This window comes from Xenopus laevis, chromosome 1L (genome assembly GCF_017654675.1).
Source record: "Xenopus laevis strain J_2021 chromosome 1L, Xenopus_laevis_v10.1, whole genome shotgun sequence".
Taxonomy (NCBI): Eukaryota; Metazoa; Chordata; class Amphibia; order Anura; family Pipidae; genus Xenopus; species Xenopus laevis.
In genome coordinates this window covers 151342646-151368366 of record NC_054371.1, presented here as the reverse complement: position 1 = coordinate 151368366, position 25721 = coordinate 151342646, and the positions used below count along the sequence as shown (strand labels likewise).

At 39.5% G+C, this 25721-nt stretch overlaps 1 protein-coding gene across 1 annotated transcript; it reads left to right on the top strand.

Moving 5' to 3' along the window:
* Positions 1–761: 761 nt before the first annotated feature.
* rbm23.L (RNA binding motif protein 23 L homeolog) lies at positions 762–23994 on the top strand (the record flags this gene model as incomplete). The annotated part of the gene is given in 14 exon segments (NM_001092339.1): positions 762–780; positions 3499–3598; positions 6451–6542; positions 7724–7765; positions 7975–8130; positions 14028–14087; positions 15802–15919; positions 16490–16642; positions 16973–17110; positions 21565–21630; positions 21713–21905; positions 22901–22990; positions 23075–23147; positions 23225–23994. Coding segments are annotated over 13 exon segments (1251 nt in total). The 5' UTR covers positions 762–780; positions 3499–3532.
* Positions 23995–25721: the final 1727 nt, after the last annotated feature.

Sequence of the window (25721 nt, the reverse complement as noted above, 5' to 3'; positions counted from 1 at the left end):
AAAAAAGTTTAAGGACAATAACTCATGAGGACAGCAGTCTCCCGTGGAATGAAGTACGACTCCAAGAACCTGCATATTAGAATTTTTGATAAAAATTGAAGTCTCTGTTGTTTCATTCTGGCTGCTCAATAATCCAGGTGCAGAATCTGAACTGTTACAATTTTGCAACATTTAGTTGATACATTTTGCAGTAGTTCCTGTTGAATAGCAGCAACTATTGTATCAGTTATAACAGCTGCCTTTAATGAAAGTGATTCTGCTCAGCAGGGACAAATAAGAAATGTATCATCTTCTATATCAGTATAGTTTGCAGTCTGTGACCCCTCCCCCTAAAGTATCCTTAAAAAGAACTTTAAATCTCAATATTCTAGTTTGTTGAACTCACAACAAGCAAATACACAATTTTTACCACTCCACGATTAATATTTACGTGAACATATTTAAATATTTATATTGGGGGACAAAAAATCATTTTGGTGTCACTGGTTCTTTAAATCAGCTATCACCCACCAACCACGCAAAAGTCACAACACTAATATTTAGAACGTTGGTTATCACAACGCTATTGCTTTTACCACGACTCGTTCTGGTTCTACTCCGCCTAATGGTGGTTTTTATTAATTCCCCACGTTTTTACTGGTCAGTTGTAGTTTTCCCCGCCTTTGTGAATCCGGTATCGATTGGCTAACTCTAATAAGGAACTAAAAGTGAAGGCTCTAGCAAAACAGGCCTGTCCGCCATTTTGTGCGATCGGGTTGGGAGCCGCTACATTTAAGACCGGTGAGAGGAGATGTTTGGTTTAAGAAAAATCATTTTAGTTCATAAGGGTTGTAGTGAGTGGGTTTCGTTTGCTATTTTTCTACCGTGACTATTGCTGTGCGTGACTATGCCACGTCGTACGCGCAAAGTATCCGACCTTGTTACGTAATTCGGCCATTGTCTCTGGGTGTAATGCGTATTTTTTATTATACATTTGACCACTACCTGCATGGTTTGTCAAGTTACAGTAACAATAGTTGAATTAGAATGGCTTCACACTAAAGCTGCCACCTACAATGCCAAACGTCTTTCAGCTTTACTTGTTTTTTCTAACAGCCATTATATTGTGGTTTTATTATAGGTCATTTCTTTCTTGAGACTCTGGTCTCCACTCCATTCTCTTGACTCTTTCATTAAATCGTGCCTTCCTCTTGCTCCCAGATTTGGCACACATGATGCGTTCAAAGTATTCCCATTTTCCTTCTCTGTTACATCTTCTAGAATGTAGGTTTATGATAGGAATATGCCAGGCTCACATTACTAAGCATGGTGCATAGGTTTGTGGCTCATATGCCATCTGTGCCTGTTCACACACCTATTCACTTAAAAAAAAAATATCTTACATTTTGGAAATAATCTGTTAAAAAGGGTGACTACTGTATTCATTAGGACTATGACATACAGTACTATTAGTAGCCAGCTACTAAAAAAAAAACGCCAGAAAATGATCTGCCATAGTTAATGCTGAGAATTGTTAAAAATACACACATTATCAGTATTGTCTATTTTGTAGCCGCTACAAGCAGCTGGTTAGATGTAGTACAATGTATCATTGTTCTTAGCGAAATGGTCCATAAGGAGATTAATCGTCTGCTAGAATCCTGCGCGGAACTAATTTATAAGACCCGGACAGTGGACACGACCCCCAACCACAACCTGCATACAGTATATACCCACTTTAATCGGCTACCCGACCCAGATCCGCAACGTCTTACCTGCAACCTGCCAACTACCATTAAACAGGAAGGGATGTTGATGCAAACTGGAAGTTACATCATCAAAAGTGGGCTGGGACAGAACAAAGTTTTGTAAAATTTTAAAAGGAGTAAAATATAGACAACATTACAAAAGATAAGAAATTTAGATGAGCCCGCAACGTGACCCGCATCAATACCCGAACCCGAAAATCCTACCGCCACCCCGCAGGGTACCTGTTGTTTTTGCGGGTAACACTCGTGTACACAACCTGCTGCAGGACTCTATCGTCTGATACAAATCTCCTCTTTTGTGGGTGACTAATCTGCTCCAAGTGTTTTCCACCGGTCACCCGCAGAAGACCTTCCAACACTTATTTTCAGTTCAGTTGAGATATTTCACCAGAAATAAAGACTTTCTAATTGTGACTGTTTTTCTCATACGGAATTTTAATGTTTCATTTTTCACCTTCTTATGTCTTTCTGAAGAAACTGGGGGGGGGGTGTTACCAACTTTGTAAATATAAGTTGATACATTTCATATCTTTGACCCTGCTGAGCGGAGTCCCTAAATGATGTTATAATTGATACAGTAGTTGCTAATATTCCACAGATGCTGCTGAGAAATGTATCAACTAATGTAGCAAATGGTAACAGTTAAGAATATGCACCTGGATTGAACTTCGGATTTTGAAAAATCGTCAGCAACAGATCATGGAAAGTAATTTTTGGTGAACAATTGGAAAACAACTGAACTGAGTGCATATTTTCATATTTAGAAATAAATACATTGAGGGTGGACATTCTGAGCCCTGATGCACAGAAATTTTCTGGCTACAGATTAATTGACATCTGACAAGCACTGATTATAGTATGTGATAAGGTCATTAACGGGGACCCGTCACCCAAAAAAATTATTCATAATCCTATTTTATCACTTTAGTCAAGCAAAATGAACTTTAATTACACTATATAAATTATTTGAATCTTGTTTCCTTCATTCTGGGAATTCCTAAATATAACAAGCAGACAGGAGCCATTTTGTGGACACTGTTATTAAGGCAAGTCTTGCATCATCTCAATTAAATGATGAAGAGAACAGGGGAATGTGGGGATTTCTAGAAAGTGCTGAATGGAAAGTGAAAGTAATTTCAAGGCATAGAGGAGGGGCAGACAATATTTGATTGACAGCTGAGATGTTTAAATGAGCCTACAACAGCTATGAATGCTTTAATAAAAAATAGAAATTGGATGATAGGCTTAATCCTATTGTTGGCCAAACAATTGGATTACAACAGCGAACATTCACAGAGTCATATATTTTACAATACATACATTGATACATACATGAACTTGGAATTAAACATTCATTCTTCTTAGTAGCACAAAAAAGTTGTTTAAATATAATGTACTTTTGCCCTGCATTGGTAAAAGTTGTTTGTTTTAGAAAGACTACCATAGTTGATGCTCTCCTCACATTCCCCCTTAACTCCTCATGCTCTATAATTGTTTAGGGCACTGCGTATGGGCACATAAGATTTTGTGGTGATACAGAAATTGCCTTAATAACAGTGTCTATATATATATATATATATATATATATATATATATATATATATATATATATATATATATACTAGATGTCAATCATGTGCAAATGTTGGCATTTAACAAAGGAGACTGAAGTTTAAATAGACACATTAGGTACTACAATGTAATTGAATAACTTAACGAGCATATATAATCTTTTTTTCTGTCTCTGCAGGGCATTTGGTTGTGTGCAAGATCATTCCTCAATCATGGCTTCAGATGATTTTGATATTGTAATAGAAGCAATGCTGGAAGCTCCTTACAAGAATAAAGAGGTGAGTTACTAAGCAGTGGGATAAATATATTAGTGCTACCATGTTTGCACATTGGAATGCCTACTTTCAAGGTGGATTCCATATCTTTAAAAAAAAATAAATAAACCACAGATTTTTTGTTTTTTGTATTCTCTTTTTTTTCCTAGTACCATTGGAGTTATGATTATGAGTGCATCTCCCCAGATAGAATCCAAACTTTCTAATTCTCGAAACTTGTTGATGCCATTTGGCTGCAGAAAGCCTACCTTTATTTCTTTTGTAATTGATGTATAAGCTCGTTCAGATATCACACAACTTGGCGTATTACATTTTTAATCTCTCCCAATAGACTTCTACGTATTGTAGTTTGTGGATTTGTAGCCATCAGCATTGATGTCCCTCATTCACCTGTTTGCTGTAATAGACCCATAACACACAATAACACACTGCTCCCTTTTTCTTCATAGAACCTAGTGCTCTTATTTGCCCTGCTTTTCCAAGGAAGGGCATTGAAAATGGTTGGAGACAAGACTACAGGACCAAAGAAAAGATCTGTATGGGGGGGTTGTGTGGGTGGGGTAGTACAATTTACTGAGTGCACCATGTGCTAGTCTTGATGGTAAATTTCCACATGGAAGAGAAAGGAACTAGCTATATAATTTGTTTCGCTTGACTCAAGGGTGCATAACCCATTTTATTTTGGGATTAATTTATTTGGGATTAATTAACGGTATCACAATCGATCCCCAAACCATAAAAAAGAATAACCCTTTTGCAGTGTTTCAAACAAACCAGTAGGTTGCTTTTTTATTTGTTTTTAAAGTCTTACTATATCCAGACTACAAAATACTTGACTTGTAAAAATATATTTGAATGCAGCGGTAGGCATGTTATTGATCAATGCTGATTGGAGACATTGATCAATAATATTTTCACCCCTGACAAACAAGATGCAGTCCTTAGTGCACAATGTCATATTAAAATTGTTGCTTTTTGATGGTAAAAACTGCAGTTTTAGCTTGTCGTCTGTGACTAATCTTTACTACTGCAGGTGATTAATCTCCCCGATATGCCTTCCCACTGGCACGAATGTGAATCGCGGGCGGGATGGCAAAAGCATTGCTTTGGTTTTCCGAAGTCACCCGAAGTTGCCTCACAAACGAAATCCGGGCGACTTCGGGAAACTGAAGCCACACGTATACCATCACTCCGGCCATTCACATTCTTGCCAGGGGAAAAACATTTCAGGGAGATTCGTTGTCTGCAGTAGTGAAGATTTATCGCAGATGACCAAATCTCCCTGTGTGCCATCTCCCTTGTGTGACAAATAGCATTTATGGGGTTGTTCACCTTTTAAATTCACTTTTAGTTTGGTGTAGAGACCGATATTGAGACAGTTTGCAATAGGTTTTAATTTTTCATTATTTATGGTTTTTGAGTTATTTAGCTTTTTATTCCACGGCTTTCCAGTTTGCAAATTCAGCAATCTGGTTGCTAGGGTCCAACTTACCCTAGCAACCTTGCACTGATTCGAATAAGAGTCTAGAATATGAATAGGAGAGGTCTGAATAGAAAGATGAGTAATAAAGAGTAGCAAAAAAACTATAAATGTGTAGCCTAAGGACAAGGGCAGATTCGGGGAGATTTAGTCGCCTGGTGACTTTTCGCCTCTCCCCGAACTGCCTTCCACCTGCTATAATGAGAAAACCCAGCACCAATGCACTCGCGGCGCTTCGATTTCCGAAGTAGCCCAAATTTTCCTTGTGAGGTAACTTCGGGCAACTTCGGAAATCGAAGCGATGCAAGTGCCATTGCGATGCAAGTGCCATTGCGCTGACGTTTTCTCATTATAGCAGGGGGAAAGCAGTTCGGGGAGATTGTCACCCCCGCAGAAGAGGCGATTAGTCACCAGGCTACTAAATCTCCTCGAATCTGCATTCGTGCCTTGCCTTTACAGAGCATTTGTTTTTAGTTGGGGTCAGCGATCCCCATTTCAAAGCTGGAAAGAAGGCAAATAATTTAAAAACTACAAAAAACAAATAATGAAAACCAATTGAAATGTTGCTTAGAATTGACCATTCTATAACATATTAAAAGTTAACTTAAAGATGAACCACCCCTTTAAACAGTCTCCTTTTAAATGTTTCAATTCTGTTGAAAAAAATCTTTAGTTACTTTGACTAGATAAGGCTTAGCCTTGCATATGAGGTAGTGCCCTTGTGTTGTGGCTGATAACAATCCAGAAATGTTAAAAGGAGTATTTGACAGTTTATTTCACCCTCCTATGTTGTGTATGTTTGCTTTGCTTATTCTTATGTGCTTTATTGTAAACGGCAAATACTCCACAGCCTCAGCACCTGGCACCAAAAGATGTGCATATGTACTCCTCTGTGGTATGATGAATTTATTTTTTTTGACTATACATTTATGCCTAATTACTTTGTGGTAAAGCAATGTGCCCTCTGTATGTTTGCTCCAGGAACAGGAGTGCGAAACGTCATGGTGGGGAAATAGCATACCCATATAACTAATATATATATCAGCCTCTACCACACAGGTAAGGTGCTTAATGGGAGGTACACATTATAGATCTGCCTTGTGTTTATCTCTCATATAGGGTCGCCAGTGTGCCAGGTAGCTCACTAAGGTATGCATACTCCTTGATTTTGGAAAAAATGTCATTGGCTGGAAAATCCTGCTCATCTATAAACAGCAGCAAGTGTTCTTCAAAATATAGTGCTAACTGCATGTTATTTTATCTGTCTTTTTCTGCTGTTTCCCCTCACTTCTTCTACCTCCCACATTTCTTGTATCCTGTTGTCCCTGGTGCTCTGCTTGTGTCGGCATGACATTTTTTTTGTCGGGCTGAACAGGAGGAAAGTCAAACCAAGGAGACAAAAAAAGAACAGGAGAGCAGCAGCAGCAATCAGACTGGCAACCATGAACGCCATCACCGTAGCAGCAGGTGAGAGAACTGAAGGAAACAACAAATCAATTTCCAACAAATCAATTGGAAAGGAAACACGATTCAAAGGGGGTGTTCACCCTCCCAACACTTATTTTCTGTTCAGTTGGTTTCAGATAGTTCACCAGAAATAGATTTTCTTCACTTTTCTGTTTTCTATATGTGACCATTTCTCTAATGTTGAAGTTTAAAGTTATATATGTTGCCTTGTGCCTTTCTAAAGCAGCTCTGTAAACTGCTCTAAATTGCTACATTTAATTGATACATTTCTTATCTTTGGCCCTGCTGAGCAGTAACCCTAAGGGTAGGACTACACGGACGTTTCCGGCGCGATCCGTAGCGCTGCGGCAAACCGCATGCAACGGAAATAAGGTAAGAGATAGAAATGTCAGGTGAAGTCGCATCGTTGATCCGACGTGACACAACTGTCTCAACTGTACATTTCTATCTCTGACCTTATTTTCGCTGCATGCGATTTGTTGCATGCGTTTTGTTGCAGTGTGCAACAAAATCGCCAAAATCGTCAGTGTAATCCTACACTGAGTTTTATTAAAGGCAGATGTTCTAATTGATACAATAGTTGCTAATATTCCACAGATGCTACTGGAACAATGTATCAATAATGTAGCAAATTGTAACCATTCACAATCTACCTGGATTACTGAACTACAGGAACATTTCACTTCGATTTTGGAAAACTGGTAAAAATGTAAAGCAATTGAAAGAAGTTTTTATTTCTGGTGAATATGAAAACAACTGAACTGAAAAAAATTTTGGAATGTGAACAACCAACCCCTTTAAGAATAGACCTTAAGCAAAGATAAAGTCATAGACTCAAAAATACATTTAAGTACACTCAAAAACAAAGACTGTGTGACGATTGTCCAACATTTTTTGAGTGTACTTGACACAAGTATCAAAATCCAAGATGGAAACCTGCTGTAACAATTTTGAAGGCCTGGACCATTACTGATCTGTAACTTTAGGCTGGTGCATTAAGCTCCATTTACAGAAAATAGCATTTCTAGCCGTATTTGCTTTTAGGGTTTAGTTTTCCATTTAGGGGGGTTGTGCTCTTCATTATTTTGCCTTGTTGTCTTGAACATTCTTTTATTAAATAAATTCCCAAACTTTTACATGTTTGTTTAATCATTACTTGAACTTTCCCACTTCTTCACCAGTAAGAAAAGGTGTCGCACTCAAAGCAGAGATCGCAAAAGAAGGTTTGTTTCTATCTTTTTAATTTTTTTTTAATTTTCAGTCATCTGTATTATACATCTCATCACTTAAATAGTGAAATATTTGTACTTAAAGGCTATAATTCTGATTGATATTTGCTTCATATTTTGTTGAGGGCTTTTTTCCTAGAAGATACAGATCATATACTGTGGCTTGCAATCTCTGAATTTTGTTCTTTTTAATCTGCCCTTAGCCGCAGTCGAAGTAGGGACCACCACAAGCGGCGAAGCAGCAGAGATCGTCGTCGCAGCCATGAACATAGGCGCAGGAGCCGAAGTCGTAGTAGGCGTCATAGTTCACGGAGCCACGATAGGCACAGAGATGAGCGATCACGACACCGCAGCCCTGGGTAAGAATCACTGTTAAAAAGCAGTTGTGGCCAAAATAATAATCTGCTCAAGAAAACATTTTTCTCCAAGTCATTTTGGGGACACAGGGACAGTGGGGTATAGCTGGTACATCCATCTAATTTTATATACTACTATAGTGCTTTGTTACTACCATGTCTGAAGGATCTGGTGACAGGCTTTTTTCCAAGGGGGCACCTTCTGCCCAAGTAAGATATTTAGCTTGTGCAGCAAACATTTGCCACACGGGCACAAAGAGCCTTTATGTGCTGAGTGCAAACCACCTAAGATTGGTCCTGAACCTCCAGAACCTGCTCCTCCCCAGGAAGACCAGGATTGTCAAAGGGAATCATCATTCCATCATTCAGATTGGGCATCACAGTTAGCTTCCGGAATACCAAAATTAGCCCAGTCACTGGACAAACTGCTTTCCCATCTGGACAAGCCCAAGGGGAGAGTTTTTAAGCGCAGAGCTCCTTCTCCATCCGAGGATGAGAGCTATTCTCCTCCCAGATGTTTTTCACCATCCTTACCAGATTCCGGAGAGGATTTTGATCGCTCAGAAGGTGAGCTTTCATCGGACACAGCCAAAGAGGGTGAGGAATCGCACAAGAATTCTTCAGAGTCTGTGGATGCCCTTATCACCTCGGTACTTGAAACTCTACATCTTCAAGACCCAGGAGCATCATCTGACATGGCAAAGAGTCTGTTTAAACGTCATAGTAAGACCTGTGTTCCCTTCTCATTCTCAACTTGATCAGATCATATAACAGGAATGGGGATACTCCAGAGACGTTTTCAAACAAATAGAAAATTTCAAAGGCTCTATCCATTTCCTAAGGAGCTTACAGAAAAGTGGTCAATGCCACCTTCTGTTGATCCGCCGGTATCCTGGCTTTCCAAAACCACCGCTCTTCCTGTCCCGGATGCTTCGTCTTTCAGGGCTTCGATGGATAAGAAACTAGAGAGCTTTGTACGCTTTGCGTTCTCAGCTTCGGGCACTTCTCTATGACCTGTCCTAGCCATCGCATGGGTCAGCAGGGCAGTCCAGTCCTGGTCAGACTCCCTACTCTCTGCCTTTGCCTCCAGGGCACCCTACCATGAGCTTTCCCAATGTGCTTCCCAAATTAAAGAAGCAAATGATTACATGTGTGAGGCTTCACTCGATGCACATCAGGTCATCAGCAGATCATCGGCACTCTCTGTGGCAGCCCGCAGATCACTTTGGATGAAACTGTGGTCAGCAGACCTTTCCTCAAAGAATTCTCTAACCTCCATTCCCTTTAAAGGCATGCTTCTGTTCGGACTTGACCTGGATAAGATTATCAGCCAAGCAACAGGGGGCAAGAGTACCCTAGTAACCTCAGCCTAAAGCTCGTCCCTCCTTCCGCATGGGTACGTTTTTTTTGTGGCTCCCAGACCAAGCACACAAGATCATCACCACCTCGACAGTCCTTTGCAAACCGAGGACGTTTTAGTGGTAAACAGAGACCTCCCTGGCAGAGCAAGAAGCACACTCCCAAGACTTGAGACAAGACTGCCTTGGCATGACAGCACAAGGGCAGTCACAAGAACGATAGGGGGCAGGTTTGGTAGCTTTGCTAAAGTGTGGACCACACTCATTCAAGACTCTTGGAACCACAAGGTAGTAACCCGGGGCTACCGGGGCTTGCCTCAACTCCCCCCCCCATCGTTTCTTTATGTCCAGACTGCCACAGGACTCAGACAAAAAGACAGCCTTCCTATGCGCAATTTCAACCCTTCTAAGAGTGCAGGTAATCATTCCCGTACCTGTCACAGAACTTTTCAAGGGCTACTATTCAAACCTCTTTGTAGTACCCAAGAAGGACGGATCGGTAAGACCCATTTTGGATCTCAAGGAACTAAACAAATTTCTTCATCAACGAAGATTCAAGATGGAGTCTTTCAAATCAGTCATTGCGGCGATGTCCCCGGGGCAATTTCTGATTTCTCTCGACATAAAGGATGCCTACTTTCATGATCCCATTTTCCCTCCGCATCGGCGATATTTGTGATTTGCACTCCAAAATTGCCACTACCAGTTCACAAGCCTTCCCTTCAAGCTAATGTTTGCCCCGAGGGTCTTTACCAAGATCATGGCAGCAGCAACAGCAGTGATTCACAATACCAGAGTTTCCATCACACCCTACCTGGACGACCTGCTAATTAAGGCACTCTCCAGACATCCATGGACATGCTCCAGGAACAAGGCTGGGTCTTAAATCTAGAAAAGTCTTCTCTAACACCCAGCCAATCCATGGTCAATACGCAAGTTCAATATGCAAATGCAGAGGATTTATCTCCCTCAAGAGAAGGTAAGTCATCTCCAAGCCTTGGTAAGGTCACTCCTCCAGAGACCTCAATACTCGGTCAAGTTCTGCATGAGGGTGTTAGGGGTCATGGTGTCCACCATAGAAGCGGTACCATTCGCCCAATTTCATCTGCAGGAGCTCCAGTGGAATATTCTGAGGGTTTGGAAGAGGAAATCCCATCTTCAAGAGATCCGACTCTCCTGCAAGACAAGAGCATCTCTCCTCTGGTGGTTAGACAACACCCATCCCTCCTCGGGCAAATCCATGGGAGAGCCAAATTGGCGCATCCTCACGACGGACGCTAGTCTGTTTGGCTGGGGAGCAGTTCTCGAGGGCCGCTCTGCTCAAGGTCAGTGGAATTCACGGGAAATGAAACTACAGATCAACCTGCTTGAGATCCGTGCAATCCATCTAGCCCTAATCCATTGGCAGCAGATTCTACAAGGCCAGGCTGTAAAGATACAGTCCGACAACGCCACGGCGGTGGCCTATATCAACCACCAGGGGGGCACAAGAAGCAGAGGAGCACTAGACAACGTCAACCTCATTTTCAAGTGGGCCAAGACTCACCAGGCCCATCTCTCAGCCATTTACGTCCCAGGGCAGCTAAATTGGGAAGCGGACTATCTAAGCAGAAAATCCCTAGACCCGGGAGAGTGGTCATTGAAGGACGAGATCTTCCACGAAATAACACATATGTGGGGCACCCCAGAGGTGGATCTTATGGCGACCAGGCACAACCGCAAGGTCCCAGCGTTTCTAGCTCGATACAGGGATCCACTAGCCATAACAACTGACGTTCTAACAGCCAAGTGGCACTTCCATCTGGCCTACGCCTTTCCACCCCTGCCTCTTGTACCCAGGACTCTCAGGAAACTTCAACAAAAGCAGACCACTCTCATCCTCATAGCACCAAGATGGCCTCGACGCTCCTGGTACACGGACCTTCTCAACATGTCCGTGGCAGAGACTTGGACCCTGCCCCAAATCCCGGATCTTCTAACCCAAGGACCAATCCGTCATCCAAACCCAACAAATCTAAATTTGACAGCGTGGCTCTTGAAACCAAAATCCTAACCCAGAAGGGGTTTTCCAGGCTAGTAGCTAACACCATGTGCGCAGCCAGAAAGCCTGTCTCAGCAAGGGCTTATTTGGTCTACCTACCACCAGTGGTGAGTACATCACAAGACGCAGTTCAGACGATTCTCCATTCCTAACATCCTGGAATTCCTGCAAGAGGGCCTATCCATGGGTTTATCCCTAAACTCTCTTAAGTCACAAGTCTCTGCTCTATCATTCCTTTTTCAGAAACGACTTGCTCTTTTGCCTGATGTCAAGACTTTTATGCAAGGGGTAGCACATATGGCTCCTCCAGTTCGAGCACCAACTCCTCTTTGGGACCTCACCTTAGTCCTTCGAGCCCTTCAAGACCCTCCATTCGAACTGCTAGGATCAGTACCACTTTTCTGGCTTACCTGGAAAACTCTTCCTTCTGGCTATTGGCTCTGCAAGACGTTTTTCAGAACTCAGCGCACTGTCATGCAGCTGCCTTTCCTAGTTTTTCACCATGATAGGACGGTCCTACGCACTATTCCATCCTTTTTGCCAAAAGTAGTATCTGAATTTCACTTAAACCAAGAGATTACGATACCGACCTTCTGTCCTTCACCTTCCAATCCTAAGGAGAAGGCTCTACAAACTCTGGATCATGTCAGAGCTCTAAAGTTCTACCTGCACAGAGTCCAGGACATTCGCAAGGTGGACGCCTTACTAGTCATTCCTTCAGGCCCCCACCAAGGAGGGGCGGCCACAAAATCTAGACTCACAGCCCACTCTACTAGGTGGGTGAGTACGTCCTGGGCATTCAGGAACCAAGCATCAGCAGAACAGCTGTGCAAGGCAGCTATGTGGACATCTGTCCACTCTTTTTCAAAATTCTACCATTTCGATACCGTTGCGGCTTCTGACACTCTCTTTGGCAGAAAGGTGCTTCAAGCCGCAGTGGCAACTTCCACTTAATCCTCACTCTCCCACCCGGAGGAATTAGGCGACAGCTTTGGTACGTCCCTGTGTCCCCCAAGATGACTCAGAAAAAGGGAGATTTTGTATACTCACCGTTAAATCTCTATCTCTTCAGTCGGGGGACACAGTGCTTCCCTCCCTGGACTGAGGCCCTCGTTTTTTCCATCAGACAAGTTATGCTTAGTACTAAGTTGTTTACGGTTAATAAAATTTTCCTGTTGACTTTGGTACAAACTGATCTAAGCTCTGCCTGCTGGGGGTATAGCCAGTAGAGGAGGGGCTAGTTTTTCCTACTGTTATGTCCTGCCCTCTTGGATGTACCAGCTATACCCCACTGTCCCTGTGTCCCCCAAGTGACTGAAGAGAAAGAGATTTAACAGTGAGTACACAAAATCTCGCTTACGCATATAATGAATGCAGTTTAGCATCAGTTCTAAGATTAGTAATCTTCATCTATTTGGTTACGAGACATTACGGGGTTATTTACTAAACTTGTTGTGGTCGAGGTTTTTGTGGGGAAAACTAAAATTTTTATAAGAAAAAAAAAATGTAATTTTCGAGATTTATTATACCCCGAAACTGCAAAAAGTCATAATTGGAAAATCTCAAACCTGCCAAGGTCATGTATAAGTCAATGGAGATGTCCCTTTTACAATTTGAAGATATCGTGATCTGTGCTGGGTTTCGTCCGATAATCTGAAAAAAATCAGGGTTTTGGGCGTTGATGAAAAGATGGAGTGATTCAGCCTCCAAATCTGAAAAATTTGTACGATTAGGGTTTTTGCTAGAGTTTTTTCGAGTTGTTTTGTGGTTGGGAGTTTGGTTAAACTTGGTTTAATAAAAATGTGAGATAAATTTGAGTTTTATTTGTATATTTGTAGGTAAAACCTCCTGATGTTAATGGAACTATTAAGAATTCATATATTTAACAAGGCTTTACTTTAGGGCAGTGACACACTGAAAGATTTGTTGCCCACAGTTTTTTAGACGCGGCTGCGGACGATTTAGCTTTCAGTTGGACATACGGCCATCGATTTCTATTACCAGCAATGGAGAGGCATTTTTGGGAGATTTGTAGCCCGCAGCAGCATCTAAAAAATCGCATGCGACAAATCTTGCTGTGTTCCACTGCCCTTAGCAACTGCAGATTTGTCAGTTATTTGTATATGTATTGCTATTGAAAGCAGTGTTTGTTTATTTCTATTGTCTGCCCTGATGGCTCAGACTGTTGGTACAATGTAAGACAAGAACGCTGATTAACGGACCTGTCTTTGCTGGGGAATTCAGACTTTTGCAACATTGTTTAAAAAGTGACAAGAGTTAATGCTTTTTACAAAACACTGAAAATTTTTAATACGTGTATATTGGAAAGTTGTTTAGAATTGTTTTTATTTTGGGATGACTTGCCTATTAAAAATGAGTGATCTCCTTTCATAGAATCTCTAGTAACAACTTTGTATGTGGCACAGCTGCTATTATGTTTAAAACCTGTTAACAGTTCTTCTACCATCTGATGTAACTTTTTATCTATTTATTTATTTTAGACGGCGTCACACCCGTAGTAGGAGCCGCAGTCCACGAAACAAACAAAAGACCCCCCCAAGGTACTTTTGCTTATTGTGTGTTCTATTAGTGTTAGATATGTATATCATTCAACGTAAATTAACAGTCGATAGACAGAACAGAAAACATCCAACACATCAAACACTATGCCACTTAATATGGCCACTTTAAGGATAAGGAACGTCAAATTGGGTGGGTAGGTTATTCTTAGTAGGTGCATATGGCTTCCCTATTTTAACTTCCATCATAACTTTTTATCTTGCTTAACATTTCCGTTAAGTGCACAAATCAACCCTACAGGCTACCTTCCACAAAATGGATCTTGTGGAGCATATTATACCTTTGAAAACAAGCAACCGTCGCAACCTGAAATTCATTCAGCCCCGTATAAGATGTTGCTTTTGCATCATTACTCTATTAAAAAAGTGAGACTAGCCACAAACAACATGGGGACTACATAGATGCAGATGTGTGATGCTCTGCTGAATTTAATTTATACATTCAAATTGGGAACAATGTAAAAAAAATGCCGTTTTTTACAATGACATCATTGCTGCCCTGCAGAATGCATTATTAAATGTTCTTAAAGCCACATGTTCTATACATTTTTTTTACAGACTGCCTCAAAAGTAATAGTGATCGTGAATCTGTTTCACTTTGCCGAAAATTCGCAAAACTGTGAACATTCGCCAAAATGTATTGTAGTCTATGGGTGACAATTTTTTTAATGAGCTAGGCAGTGCTACAAAAATTTTTGTTACACAACAATTTTTTTTCACCCATTGCAGTTTATGGGTGTCATTTTCATATCACTATAAATGACTCTCTCCTGTAACTGTTATAAATGAGGAGGCGTCTTTGAGGTGTAATGCACTTATCTTTTTGCACAAATCTCTTCCTATCCCAGCATTACCCTTATGGTCCATTACTCCAATTTTCTAAAATGTGCAGGGCTTGGAGAGCCAGATCTGTCCGTCATGCTGGGATTGGGACAACATGATCATCCTGAAGGCTAGAGTACGGATTTTATTTGCAATCCAGCCTACAGGAGCATCATACCCATACTAGGAGAGATATGGTGAGATGTAGGTGATTTGTGTATTCTGTCCTTTCTAGAAACATATCATTACTATTTTTATATGGCCATACACTGTTGATATTGCCTGTCAATGACTTGGCTGCTCTTGACCGAGTTGGCAGATTACTGATACATATATTGGGACACAAAAATGGTTTTCCCACTATATCTGGCTCAGCCAATTATTGAGGCTTGATAGGAAATGAACTGGTTCAGGAGCACATTGGACTTTGATTGCAGCCCCGATGCTGAAGGTTCAGCACAAGTTGGCAAATTGGCAAAGATCTGTTTTGTTTTGAACCAAAAGAAGTAACCTGGAGAAGGTACCATGTACTACTCATGACCGGATGGCTGAATCCTACTCCGTTCATATGCATGGATGCTACTGACATCATTGGTTTCTACAGGGTAATGGTAATTAGCTGTGCAGGAACTAGAAATTGTGATTGCAAAGAATGAAGCATGTGGGTGTGATGTAATGTCAACACCACTGATGATGTTGGTTGCTGTATTTTTGGGTTGGCACAATGAATACATTTTTAGATTATTATTAATATCACTGCTAAAGCTAATCACTTCAAGATAAACATACAATTTTTACTGGAATGATAGATTGGAAAGCTTCCCATGTGCAGAACTGCCATATGACCAATAAGTTATATTTATGCTATTTTCAGGGAACCTGAGGCTATTCTCTCCCCAGAGGAACGAGATGCACGTACAGTTTTCTGCATGCAACTAGCAGCTCGCATTCGATCACGGGATCTAGAGGACTTCTTCTCTGCTGTTGGCAAGGTATGACTGGTTGTCTTAAAGGGGACCTGTCACCCACACATGGAAATCTGTATTATAAAAGTCCTTTTAAAAATTAATTATTAAACCCAAATTCTTTTTTTTATTAAAACAACCATATTGGTTTAAACTGGTCAGCCGACAATCATATATTGCCTGCCCCTCCTCTATGCGGGGCAGGCAATTACTTTCACTTTCCATTCTGCAATTCCTAGATGTCACTGCTCTCTTTACATTCCCCCTTCATCTTCAACATTATATTTTGTAGCCAGGGCATGGGCATCAGGTGTCCCATTTTGGTGCAAAAACAAGATTTTTGCATGATTTGGCAAGATTTTAACTTGCCTTAATAACAGTGTCTACAAAATGGCTGCTGCCTGTTTTATCTGATTTACAAGATTAAAAGAAAGACATTTGAAATCATGTATATAGTGTAAGTGAAGTTTATTTTGCTTGACTTACATCATAAAACAGGATTTGTAATTATTTTTTAGGGTGACGGGTCCCCTTTACTTTTACTCCTCTTAAGTACCTGGCAACCATATTCCTGTGTACGCTCATTTTATGTTCCAGGTGCGAGATGTGAAGATTATTTCAGACAGGAACTCTCGTCGGTCCAAGGGTATTGCATATGTAGAGTTTTGTGAGATTCATTCTGTGCCGCTGGCCATTGGATTAACAGGACAGAGGTTACTGGGCGTTCCAATAATTGTTCAAGCTTCACAGGTAAGAAAAGTGGTAAAGCTCTTCATTATATTATTTTTTAAGCACAGTAACTGAAGCAAGATTATTTATTTAACCTTTGGTTACATCAGGGAGAAAAGTAAATTGTCAGCACAGATTTGACACTGCTTCATATTTGTTTCTTTTATTACTTATATTTCTTTGAAGAAACAGAAAAAAACCCACTGATATTTCTTCTACCACTTGCAGACTAGGCCCTTACAGTGAATTGCTAATGTAATCTCTCGCCTAATCACTAGACAAGCGCTTTTATACTGCTGGTTTAAATGTCCTCATACTGGTAACATTGCTCATATCTGATATCCATTGCAGGCAGAAAAGAATCGTCTGGCAGCCATGTCAAACAACTTGCAGAGGGGGAACTTTGGGCCCATGCGTCTGTATGTAGGATCCCTACATTTTAATATCACAGAGGAAATGCTGAGAGGCATCTTTGAGCCATTTGGAAAAGTAAGCATTTATATGTACCTTTGATATATATATTTGAAATTTATTCTGTCAGAACATCCCTTTAATGTTGCCAGCCATACTCTGCTCACCCAGTTAAATAATGCAAGTGAGCTAGCTGCAACATTATGGGGCCTATTTATTAAGGGTTGAATTGAAAATTCAAATTTTCACATTTTTTTTATGGTCAAAACTGTAAAATTCAACTAGTGAATTATCCAAACTCGATTCAAATTTAAGAATTAGAATATTAGCCACCTAAAACCTGTCGAATTCATGTATAAGTCAATGGGAGAAAAAACTTGATTCAAGTTTGGTCAAATTAGATTTGAGTTTTCGGGTCTGTAAAATTTGTCAGAGTTTAAGATATTCGATTTTTTTTAAATTAATAAACGCCCAATTGAATTTAGAGTAAAATCAAGTATATAAAAGTTTATAAAAACTCGCATGAATTCACACCCATGGCATTGAAACGGTGTGCTTCTCCTGCTTTAAACATGTTGTTCAGCTTTTGGGATAACTTTTAGTATGATGTAGAGAGTGACTTTGCAATTGGTTTTCATTTTTTATTATGGAAGGTTTTTGAGTTATTTAGCTTTATATTCAGCGGCTCTTCAATTTGCATATTAAGCAATCTGGTAGCTAGGGTCCAAATTACCCTAGCAACCATGCATTGATTTAAATAAGAGGCTGGAATATGAATAGGAGAGGCCTGAATAGAAAGAAGAGTAATAAAAAGTAACAATACATTTGTAGCCTTACAGAGCATTTCTTTTTTTTTTTAGAAGGGGTCAGCGATGCCCAAGCTGCAAAAAGTCAGAAGAAAAAGGCAAAAAACTAAAAAACTATAAAAAATAAATAATGAAAACCAATGGAAAAGTTGCTTAGAATTTTATAACATACTAAAAGTTACCTGAAAGGTGAAACACCACTTTAATTTCGGGGAACAAAGGCCATGGCATTTAAAGTCCTATAACTGGAGAATGAACATTAAGGGTAGGACTTCACGATGCGAGAGAAGCCGACACGTCGCAATGTGACAAAACGCATGCGAGGTGTCGGATGTTCTAAAGAAAAGGGAAGTGAAGGAGAAATTGCAGGTAGGAACTACATTTATCTGACATTGCGACGTGTCGGCTCCTCTCGCATCATGAAGTCCTACCCTAAAGAGTAAGAGCTTAAAAGAAAAAGAATCTACTGTTATGATGCCCACCCACTTGCTATTTCAATTGGTTAACCTATTTTCATCTACTACTGTTCATGTGGATCAACTCAATTTAATTATGGAACTGATGCATTTTTTTTACCTCCTCCGGTATCCCTTTAAAATCTTGCCTTATTAATCCAATCCTGCTCCTTTCCTGCACCAGCTCTCCAGTGTCTGGTGGTGCAAAACCCCCTTTTATAAAAGTTTCATTTTCACTTTAAAGCATACATTTTTTAAAAGATTCTTCATTGAATTCTGTTTTTGAAGGGCGTGAGCTTAAAAGTATTTGTTTTAAACTTTTTGCTGATTGGTTGCTGCTGTACTGTTGCCATTTAGCATCTTTGCTAGTAAATTACTCGCAAGTTTATACTCTTTATTGAATATTTGTTGTTCTGACCTGTAGAACATTTACACTCATTTGTGAATATTAACCCCTGGTTTTCATATAATTGTAGCTTTCCCTTTAAGCACAAGTTATGTATTACAAGGCTTGCCTAAAAGCCTGCCCAGTTTTAAAGCAATCCGCAAAACACGTTGATGATTCCCAAATGTGTCGGACTACAGGCAGCTTTCATAGGATGCAGGGGAAGTACACATGATTAGAATCCCCTTTAGAGGAGAAGGAAGGCCTGGAACACACCAGGTCAAAATATAAGGCAGGTGATTACAATCATGTCATGTGACTAACATTTGGCACCTCCCATTAATCACTTGCCTGATAACCATGGCCTGTTGCTCCTGTTAGCAGAAAACTGCACTGGCCCAGGGTACTTTTCAGTGAGCACCATGGAGAGATCTGCTTCTTTAAAGGAGAACTAAACCCTAGAAATGAATAGGGCTAAATATGCCATGTTTTATATACTGAACTTATTGCACCAGCATACATTTTCAGCTTGTTAATAGCAGCAATGATCCAGGACTTTAAACTTGTCACAGGGGGTCACCATCTTGGAAAGTGTCTGTGATACTCATATGCTCAATTGGCTCTAAACAGCTGTTGAGAAGCTAAGTTTAGGGGTTGTCACAAATTATCAAGCAGAAAATGAGGTTTTGTCTGTAATATAAGTTGATGTTACAAGGCCGATTATTTAATTCTGATGCACTGGTTTCTGTGTTGCCATGTAGTAATTATCCATATTAATACCTTATACTGTGGCATTTATATTCTATGTGTACTGTATATTATGAGTCGATCCCTAAGCTCAGTAAGTGACAGCAGCACAGAGAATGTGCAGTGAATCAGCAGAAATGGGGGAGCTACTGGGGCATCTTTGGAGACACAAATCTTCCCAGTTAAAGGGCTGTGGTTTCCTGGGGCTGGTACAGAAGCCCAAAACATATTGTACAACATTTCTAGCTAATGCTTTAGTTTAACTTTCCTTGTCCTTTAATACCCCAGGTTAGCAGATGTACAACAAAGTACAAAATCTCCTCTGCACTAGTGTCATATGTGCCAAATTATTAGCTGGCATTCTTTTGAAGCTGCTTGACCCATCCTCTGAATTTTATGAAAAGTGCTGAGACTCCGCAAACATCATATCCACATATGTTGCTCCTGGATAATTGGTGTGGAAAAGAGCATGAAGCCTGGTGGCTTAAGCCACAGTTAGAGGTTGTTCACCGTTCAATTAAATTTTAATATGATGTAGAGAGTGATATTCTGAGACAATTTGTAATTGGTTTTCTGATTTTATTTTTTGTGGTTTTTGAGTTATTTCATTTTTTATTTAGCAGCTCCCCAATTTGCAATTTCAGCAATCTGGTTGCTAGGGTCTAAATTACCCTAGCACCCATGCATTGATTTGAATAAGAGACTGGAATATGAATAGGAGAGCCCTGAATAGAAAGATGAATAATAAAAAGTAGTAATAACAATACATGTGTTGCCTTACAGAGCATTTGTTTTTTAGATGAGGTCAATAACCCCCATTTGAAAGCTGGAAAGAGTCAGAAGAAGGCAAATAATTCAGAAACTAGAAAATAAATAATGAAGACCAATTGAAAATGTGCTTAGAATTGGCCATTCTATAAGATGCTAAATATTAACTTAAAGGTGAATCACCCATTTAAGAATAGGAGTAGGGGAAGAGATAACGGACTAAATACCATGGAATACGCAGGCAACGCAGTTTATTTAACAGGCTCCTGCCTTATTACCTTTCAGTATAGTTTACCTTTCCTCATCCATTAAAGAGATACTGACACCAGAAATTAAACTTTTTTTTTTCTTTTACATCTACCATAACATTGTCTTTGCATGCTATTAATAATTTTGCCATAAAAGTATTTGCCCAATGCTTTTATATTACCTGAATACCTGATCCATCATGTTCCTTTATGAGGGGGCTGCCCTATTTGTGCAGCAGTAGTTTGTTAGCATCAGAAACCCTTGCCAGGCTGAGAAGGGACAGTCAGGTTTAAGAACTTCAAGTAACCATTACTTACAAAAGTGGCCCTACCAATGATTAGTGATCAACATGACCTATAGGTAACCTGGAAGCACATTTATCAGTATTGAAATTTCGAATTCATGTGAGTTTTTTTTTTGTTTTTTTTTTTGTTTTTTTTTTAACTCGCATGAATTCGATTTTACTCAAAATTCGATAATTTATTATAAAAATCAAATATTTTAAACTCAGACAAATTTTACAGAGTCGAAAACATGTATCGAATTCAAATCAAACTTGATCAAACTCGAATGTCAGGAAGACTTGCAAACCTCTCCAAATTGCTCACTGGACCTCTCCCGTTGACTTATACAGTAATTAGGCAGGTTTTAGGTGGTGACTAGTCAAATTCGAATTCTTAAAGGGCCAGAGTATGATAAATCTCGAAAATTGAATTCAAAATTTAAAAAAAAAACTCGAATCGAGTTCGGATAATTCCCTAGTCTAATTTGACAGTTTTGACCATAAAAAAAAAAAATCGAAAAATAGAATTTACAATTCGACCCTTAATAAATCTGCCCCTAATGTACATTAATATTTTGAGTCATTTCTTGTGTCAGTATCACTTTTTTTTTTTTTTTTTTTTTTTTTTTTTTTTAAAGCTTTTTTTGGGCTTAGTGATGTATATACACTGCCAAATCTAAGCCTCTAAAACGTTTATGCTGATTTTTTTTTCAGGCAATTTTATTTTTAGTCCTTTTTTGGGACATCATGTCTTAGCATAAGGAATGGGATGTTAAATTGCTGCTTTTGTAACTTGTTAAATCTGTATACACTAGTCACTGTATAACCTCTCTTTACAGATAGAAAACATTCAGCTTTTGAAAGAACCAGATACTGGAAGATCCAAGGGCTTTGGATTCATTACAGTAAGTAGTTCTGTAACTTGCAGAAATGCTTGAATTATGTGATGCTGGTTGAGCAAAGTGTCAGTTTGTTCTTATATCCCAGTTCACAGATGCAGAGTGTGCTCGGCGTGCTCTAGAACAACTGAATGGATTTGAACTAGCAGGGAAACCCATGAAAGTTGGACATGTGACAGGCGGTGGTGATGCTTCATTCCTGGATAGTGATGAACTTGAGCGCAATGGCATTGGCCTGGGAGCAACTGGTCGCCTGCAACTTATGGCTAAGCTGGCCCAAGGTACTTTATGTAATTGTGATGTCAATTATTGGATTGATATTGCCTAGACCACAGGTATTCTTTTTATCCACCAACAGTGCATGTTTAGAAATGCAGCAGCACAAGTATGTTAAGTCGATGGCTAGCAGGCCTATAATTATGGTTGTGATAGAGCCAATCTAATTTCCAATGACTTCACATTTGGAATGCACACTTTCTGCTGATGGTATTACAGCTGTGAATTCAAGGCACATACTGTATGTTAACAGGGTTTAGTTTAACTTCTCTGCAGAGAGCAGGTTGTATGGTGCAATGCACAGTGATTTGGGATGTCAAAGCAATTGGATATTGCCCAGAAGTGCCCATACTTTACTACTTTTAGTGATGTTGTCACATTATGATCTACATCCATAAAAGTATTGCTAGTATTCTGTTTCATGGAAAATATTCCTTAAACCTTGATTTATGAGAAAATGTATATTGTTATATTTAACAAACAACTATTCCTTACGTAACTTTAACATAATAAATATCTGAATGAAAAGCATGAATAGGAGTGTGATTTAGACAAGCTGTTTGTTGACAGTGTCTTGAGATCTACTGATCACCAGCTAAAGGTCTACTGGTAGATCCCAATCTACATTTTGGGCACTCCTGATGTAGGGCCTTGCAGTTCACACATGGCAGCAGGGATCCTCCATTGGCCAGTTTTCAGGTTTGGCCAAGTCGGTTCACCGGAGTATTAATGGTAACACACATACAGTCCACGCATACCAATCACCACTTGTGTGTACATTACCCATTATGTGGCCTCTTAATGCATTTTCTTTGTATTATACATTTTGTTTATAATGTCTGCTGCTACATGGATGCCAGAGTTTTATAGCTTTATATTATAATATCCCTCTGGCTAGTGTGACATGCCTGTTTGATGGAAACTTTAAATTCTTTTTAGTGATAAAATGCTAATGTACTAAACTTTTTCAAGTCGTGTTTATGATGTTCTCTTTCCTTAGGGACAGGCTTACAAATTCCACTTGCTGCCCAAGCTGCTCTGCAGTTAAATGGAGCATTTCCACTCACTGCACTAAACCCAGCACTCACTGGTAAGGCTTAAGAGAAGTTTGATGAGGATGTTTTATCTTATCTGATCTTCCTCGAGATGCTAATAGTTTTATACTTCTTACTAGCACTTACCCCAGCTCTCAATCTGGCAACACAACAGGGCTTCCAACTTTCAAATATCTTCAACCATCAAGCCATGTAAGTCATCTTTATTCCCTCTTTGGGTATTACTAAAGCCATATCATTGGTTTTTAATTACCTATTTGTTGTTGCAGGTAAATTGCGGGCCTTCATTTCTCCAGATCCATTTCAGATTCTGCTCCAACGGATACTCCATGTTGCACAGATTTGGAAGCTACAGTATCCATTATAGATTGTATATTCTGTAATGAAAGCAGTGCTTCTTAAATAATAAAAGTGAGCCCTCCTGCTGAAAGTCCATAGGCGTAGTCTAGATTTAATGGTTCTTTGCTAGCATTGAAAAAAATAATGCTTATGTTTTGGTACCGCGATGTGGGTTTCTCTCTGTCCTGGACATGTTCACTTTTTAAAGGAGAAGGAAAGGCTAAAACTAAGTAAGCTTTATCAGAAAGGTTTATATAAATACACCAGTAAACCCTCAAAGTAATGCTGCTCTGAGTCCTCTGTCAAAAGAAACACTGCATTTCTTTCCTTCTATTGTGTACACATGGGCTTTTGTATCAGACTTCCTGTTTTAAGCTTAAACCTCCAGGGCTAGGGCTTGAGCATGCTCAGTTTGCTCCTCTCTCCCTCTCCCCCTCCCTGCTGTAATCTGAGCCCAGAGCTATGAGTGAGCAGGGAGAGACTCAGGCAGGAAGTGATGTCACACCAAGCTAATATGGCAGCTGCTATCATAAACAAACAGAGAGCTTCTAGAGCTGTTTACTCAGGCATGGTAAAACATTCTGCAAAATAAATATAGTGTTCTAGCTTGCACTATTGTGGTTAATCTATTGGCAATAAGATGCCTCTGAGCTTTCCTTCTCCTTTAATGCCTTATTCCATTCTACCCTTCAAACACTCCTGAATTTGTTTGTGTGTGTCCTCTTCCTGTAAACTATCCATTCTGCATCTGTTGTCCGCCTCATAACCAGACTTTCACAGAGGTGCAGTGATTGATAAGATTGTAAATAATGGATGGTTGAGGGCTGGCAGTGAGTATGCAGGCCTTGTTGCATTCCATGGGCATATTTTTGTCACTCTGCTGTTTCAGAATGGCAAAGCCTAAGTAGCTGAGGTAATAATACTCTTCATGGCATGTGTTTTCATGATACTGGTCGGTAGTGCATTCAAAATGACTAAAAGGTTTTGCCAGTCATTTTGTAAAACTAAGAAATAGGTATGTGAATTGTGCCATTAGAAATGCAAGTACAGTTGTGTTGCTTATGGCTTTCCAAATTCCAGTATCCAAATCTGTGCCACTGGGGAAATATATGTTTGCCTGTTTTATGTCCGAGGGTACTGGCAAAGGAAAATCGCATGAACGTTCTGAGGTTTGCAATGGCATACCAGGTTGTTAAAGGAAGAGGATGTGGCATAATGTTGTCCATAGCTATTTAAGGGAGTTCAGAATCTTTTTTTTTTTTTTTTTTTTTTTTTTTTTAATACTTTTTGTATTTGCTATTCTTTGTAAAATCAGTAGAGGCTGTAAAAAGTAGGGTGGGAGTGTGGCCTTGTGGTGATGCACCAATCACTTTTCATTTCAAATACTATGAGCCGAGTGTGAAAGGGACGGCTTTCCTCACGTTCTGAAGGATATTCTGAATATTTACTTTTTAGGGTACATTTATAACCTGTATAAATTGGTTATCTTGACTTTGTCTTGAATTTATTGTATTCCTCTGCTTATACTGTAAAGTAAGTTTAATAAGCCAGGTACAATATCTGCGTTTTATGTTCTAAGGAGCTTTTGTTCAGGTTTTTTTTTTTTTTATAATAAAACATATTTGGTTTAGCAGGAAAGTGAAAATAAACTGCCATTTAACTGCTGACAGTTGGATTGTGTCATTTTTGTTTAAACTTTTCTTTAAGCCAGTGAGTATTCAATCACACCTATGCATCAATCTAACCCCCAGTTGATGGTGAGGTGATGGTATGCCTCCAAAAACTCTAAAAATGCCTTCAGGTGGAGGAGATCCGACCACTACATTTGTTTCATAAGTCAGAACAGAAAACCAATATGGATCAACAAATTCTGCTTTCGATCACAAATACATTGATGGATAACTTCTCGAAGCTTTACTGTTTGTTGGAAAGTTTCTTAAAATTACATTTTCTTTCATAGTACAAAAACATTTTTGGTGGAAGCTTAACAAAGCCCAATGAGAATCAACTTGCTCAAAATATAGAGATCAATTATCCATTAATGATATTTTAATCTCCACCTTTCCCCCAACTACTTTTTACATGCTTTGAGATAAGGAGCTGCTCATTCTACAGGGCTTGACCTGGACAGGATAACGTGATGTCCAAACTATAAAGGGTTAGCTGGAAACATCATTTTAATAAATTATTCTTTTCATCCTTCCCATACAGTAAAATCTATTCCCAGCTAGTGAGAATATATCGTAATTACAGGGATGAAAACATTTTTTTTATCAACAGGCCTAAGGAGAGTTGAAAAATTAAGCTCTAGGGGCTATAAAAATGTGATCTAGTAAAAGCAATGAAGAAAATGGAGGAATCAAATGATAAAAAGGTGATAGAAAAGATATAGCAAAGGTGAGATGAATTTTAGAATATGATATACAA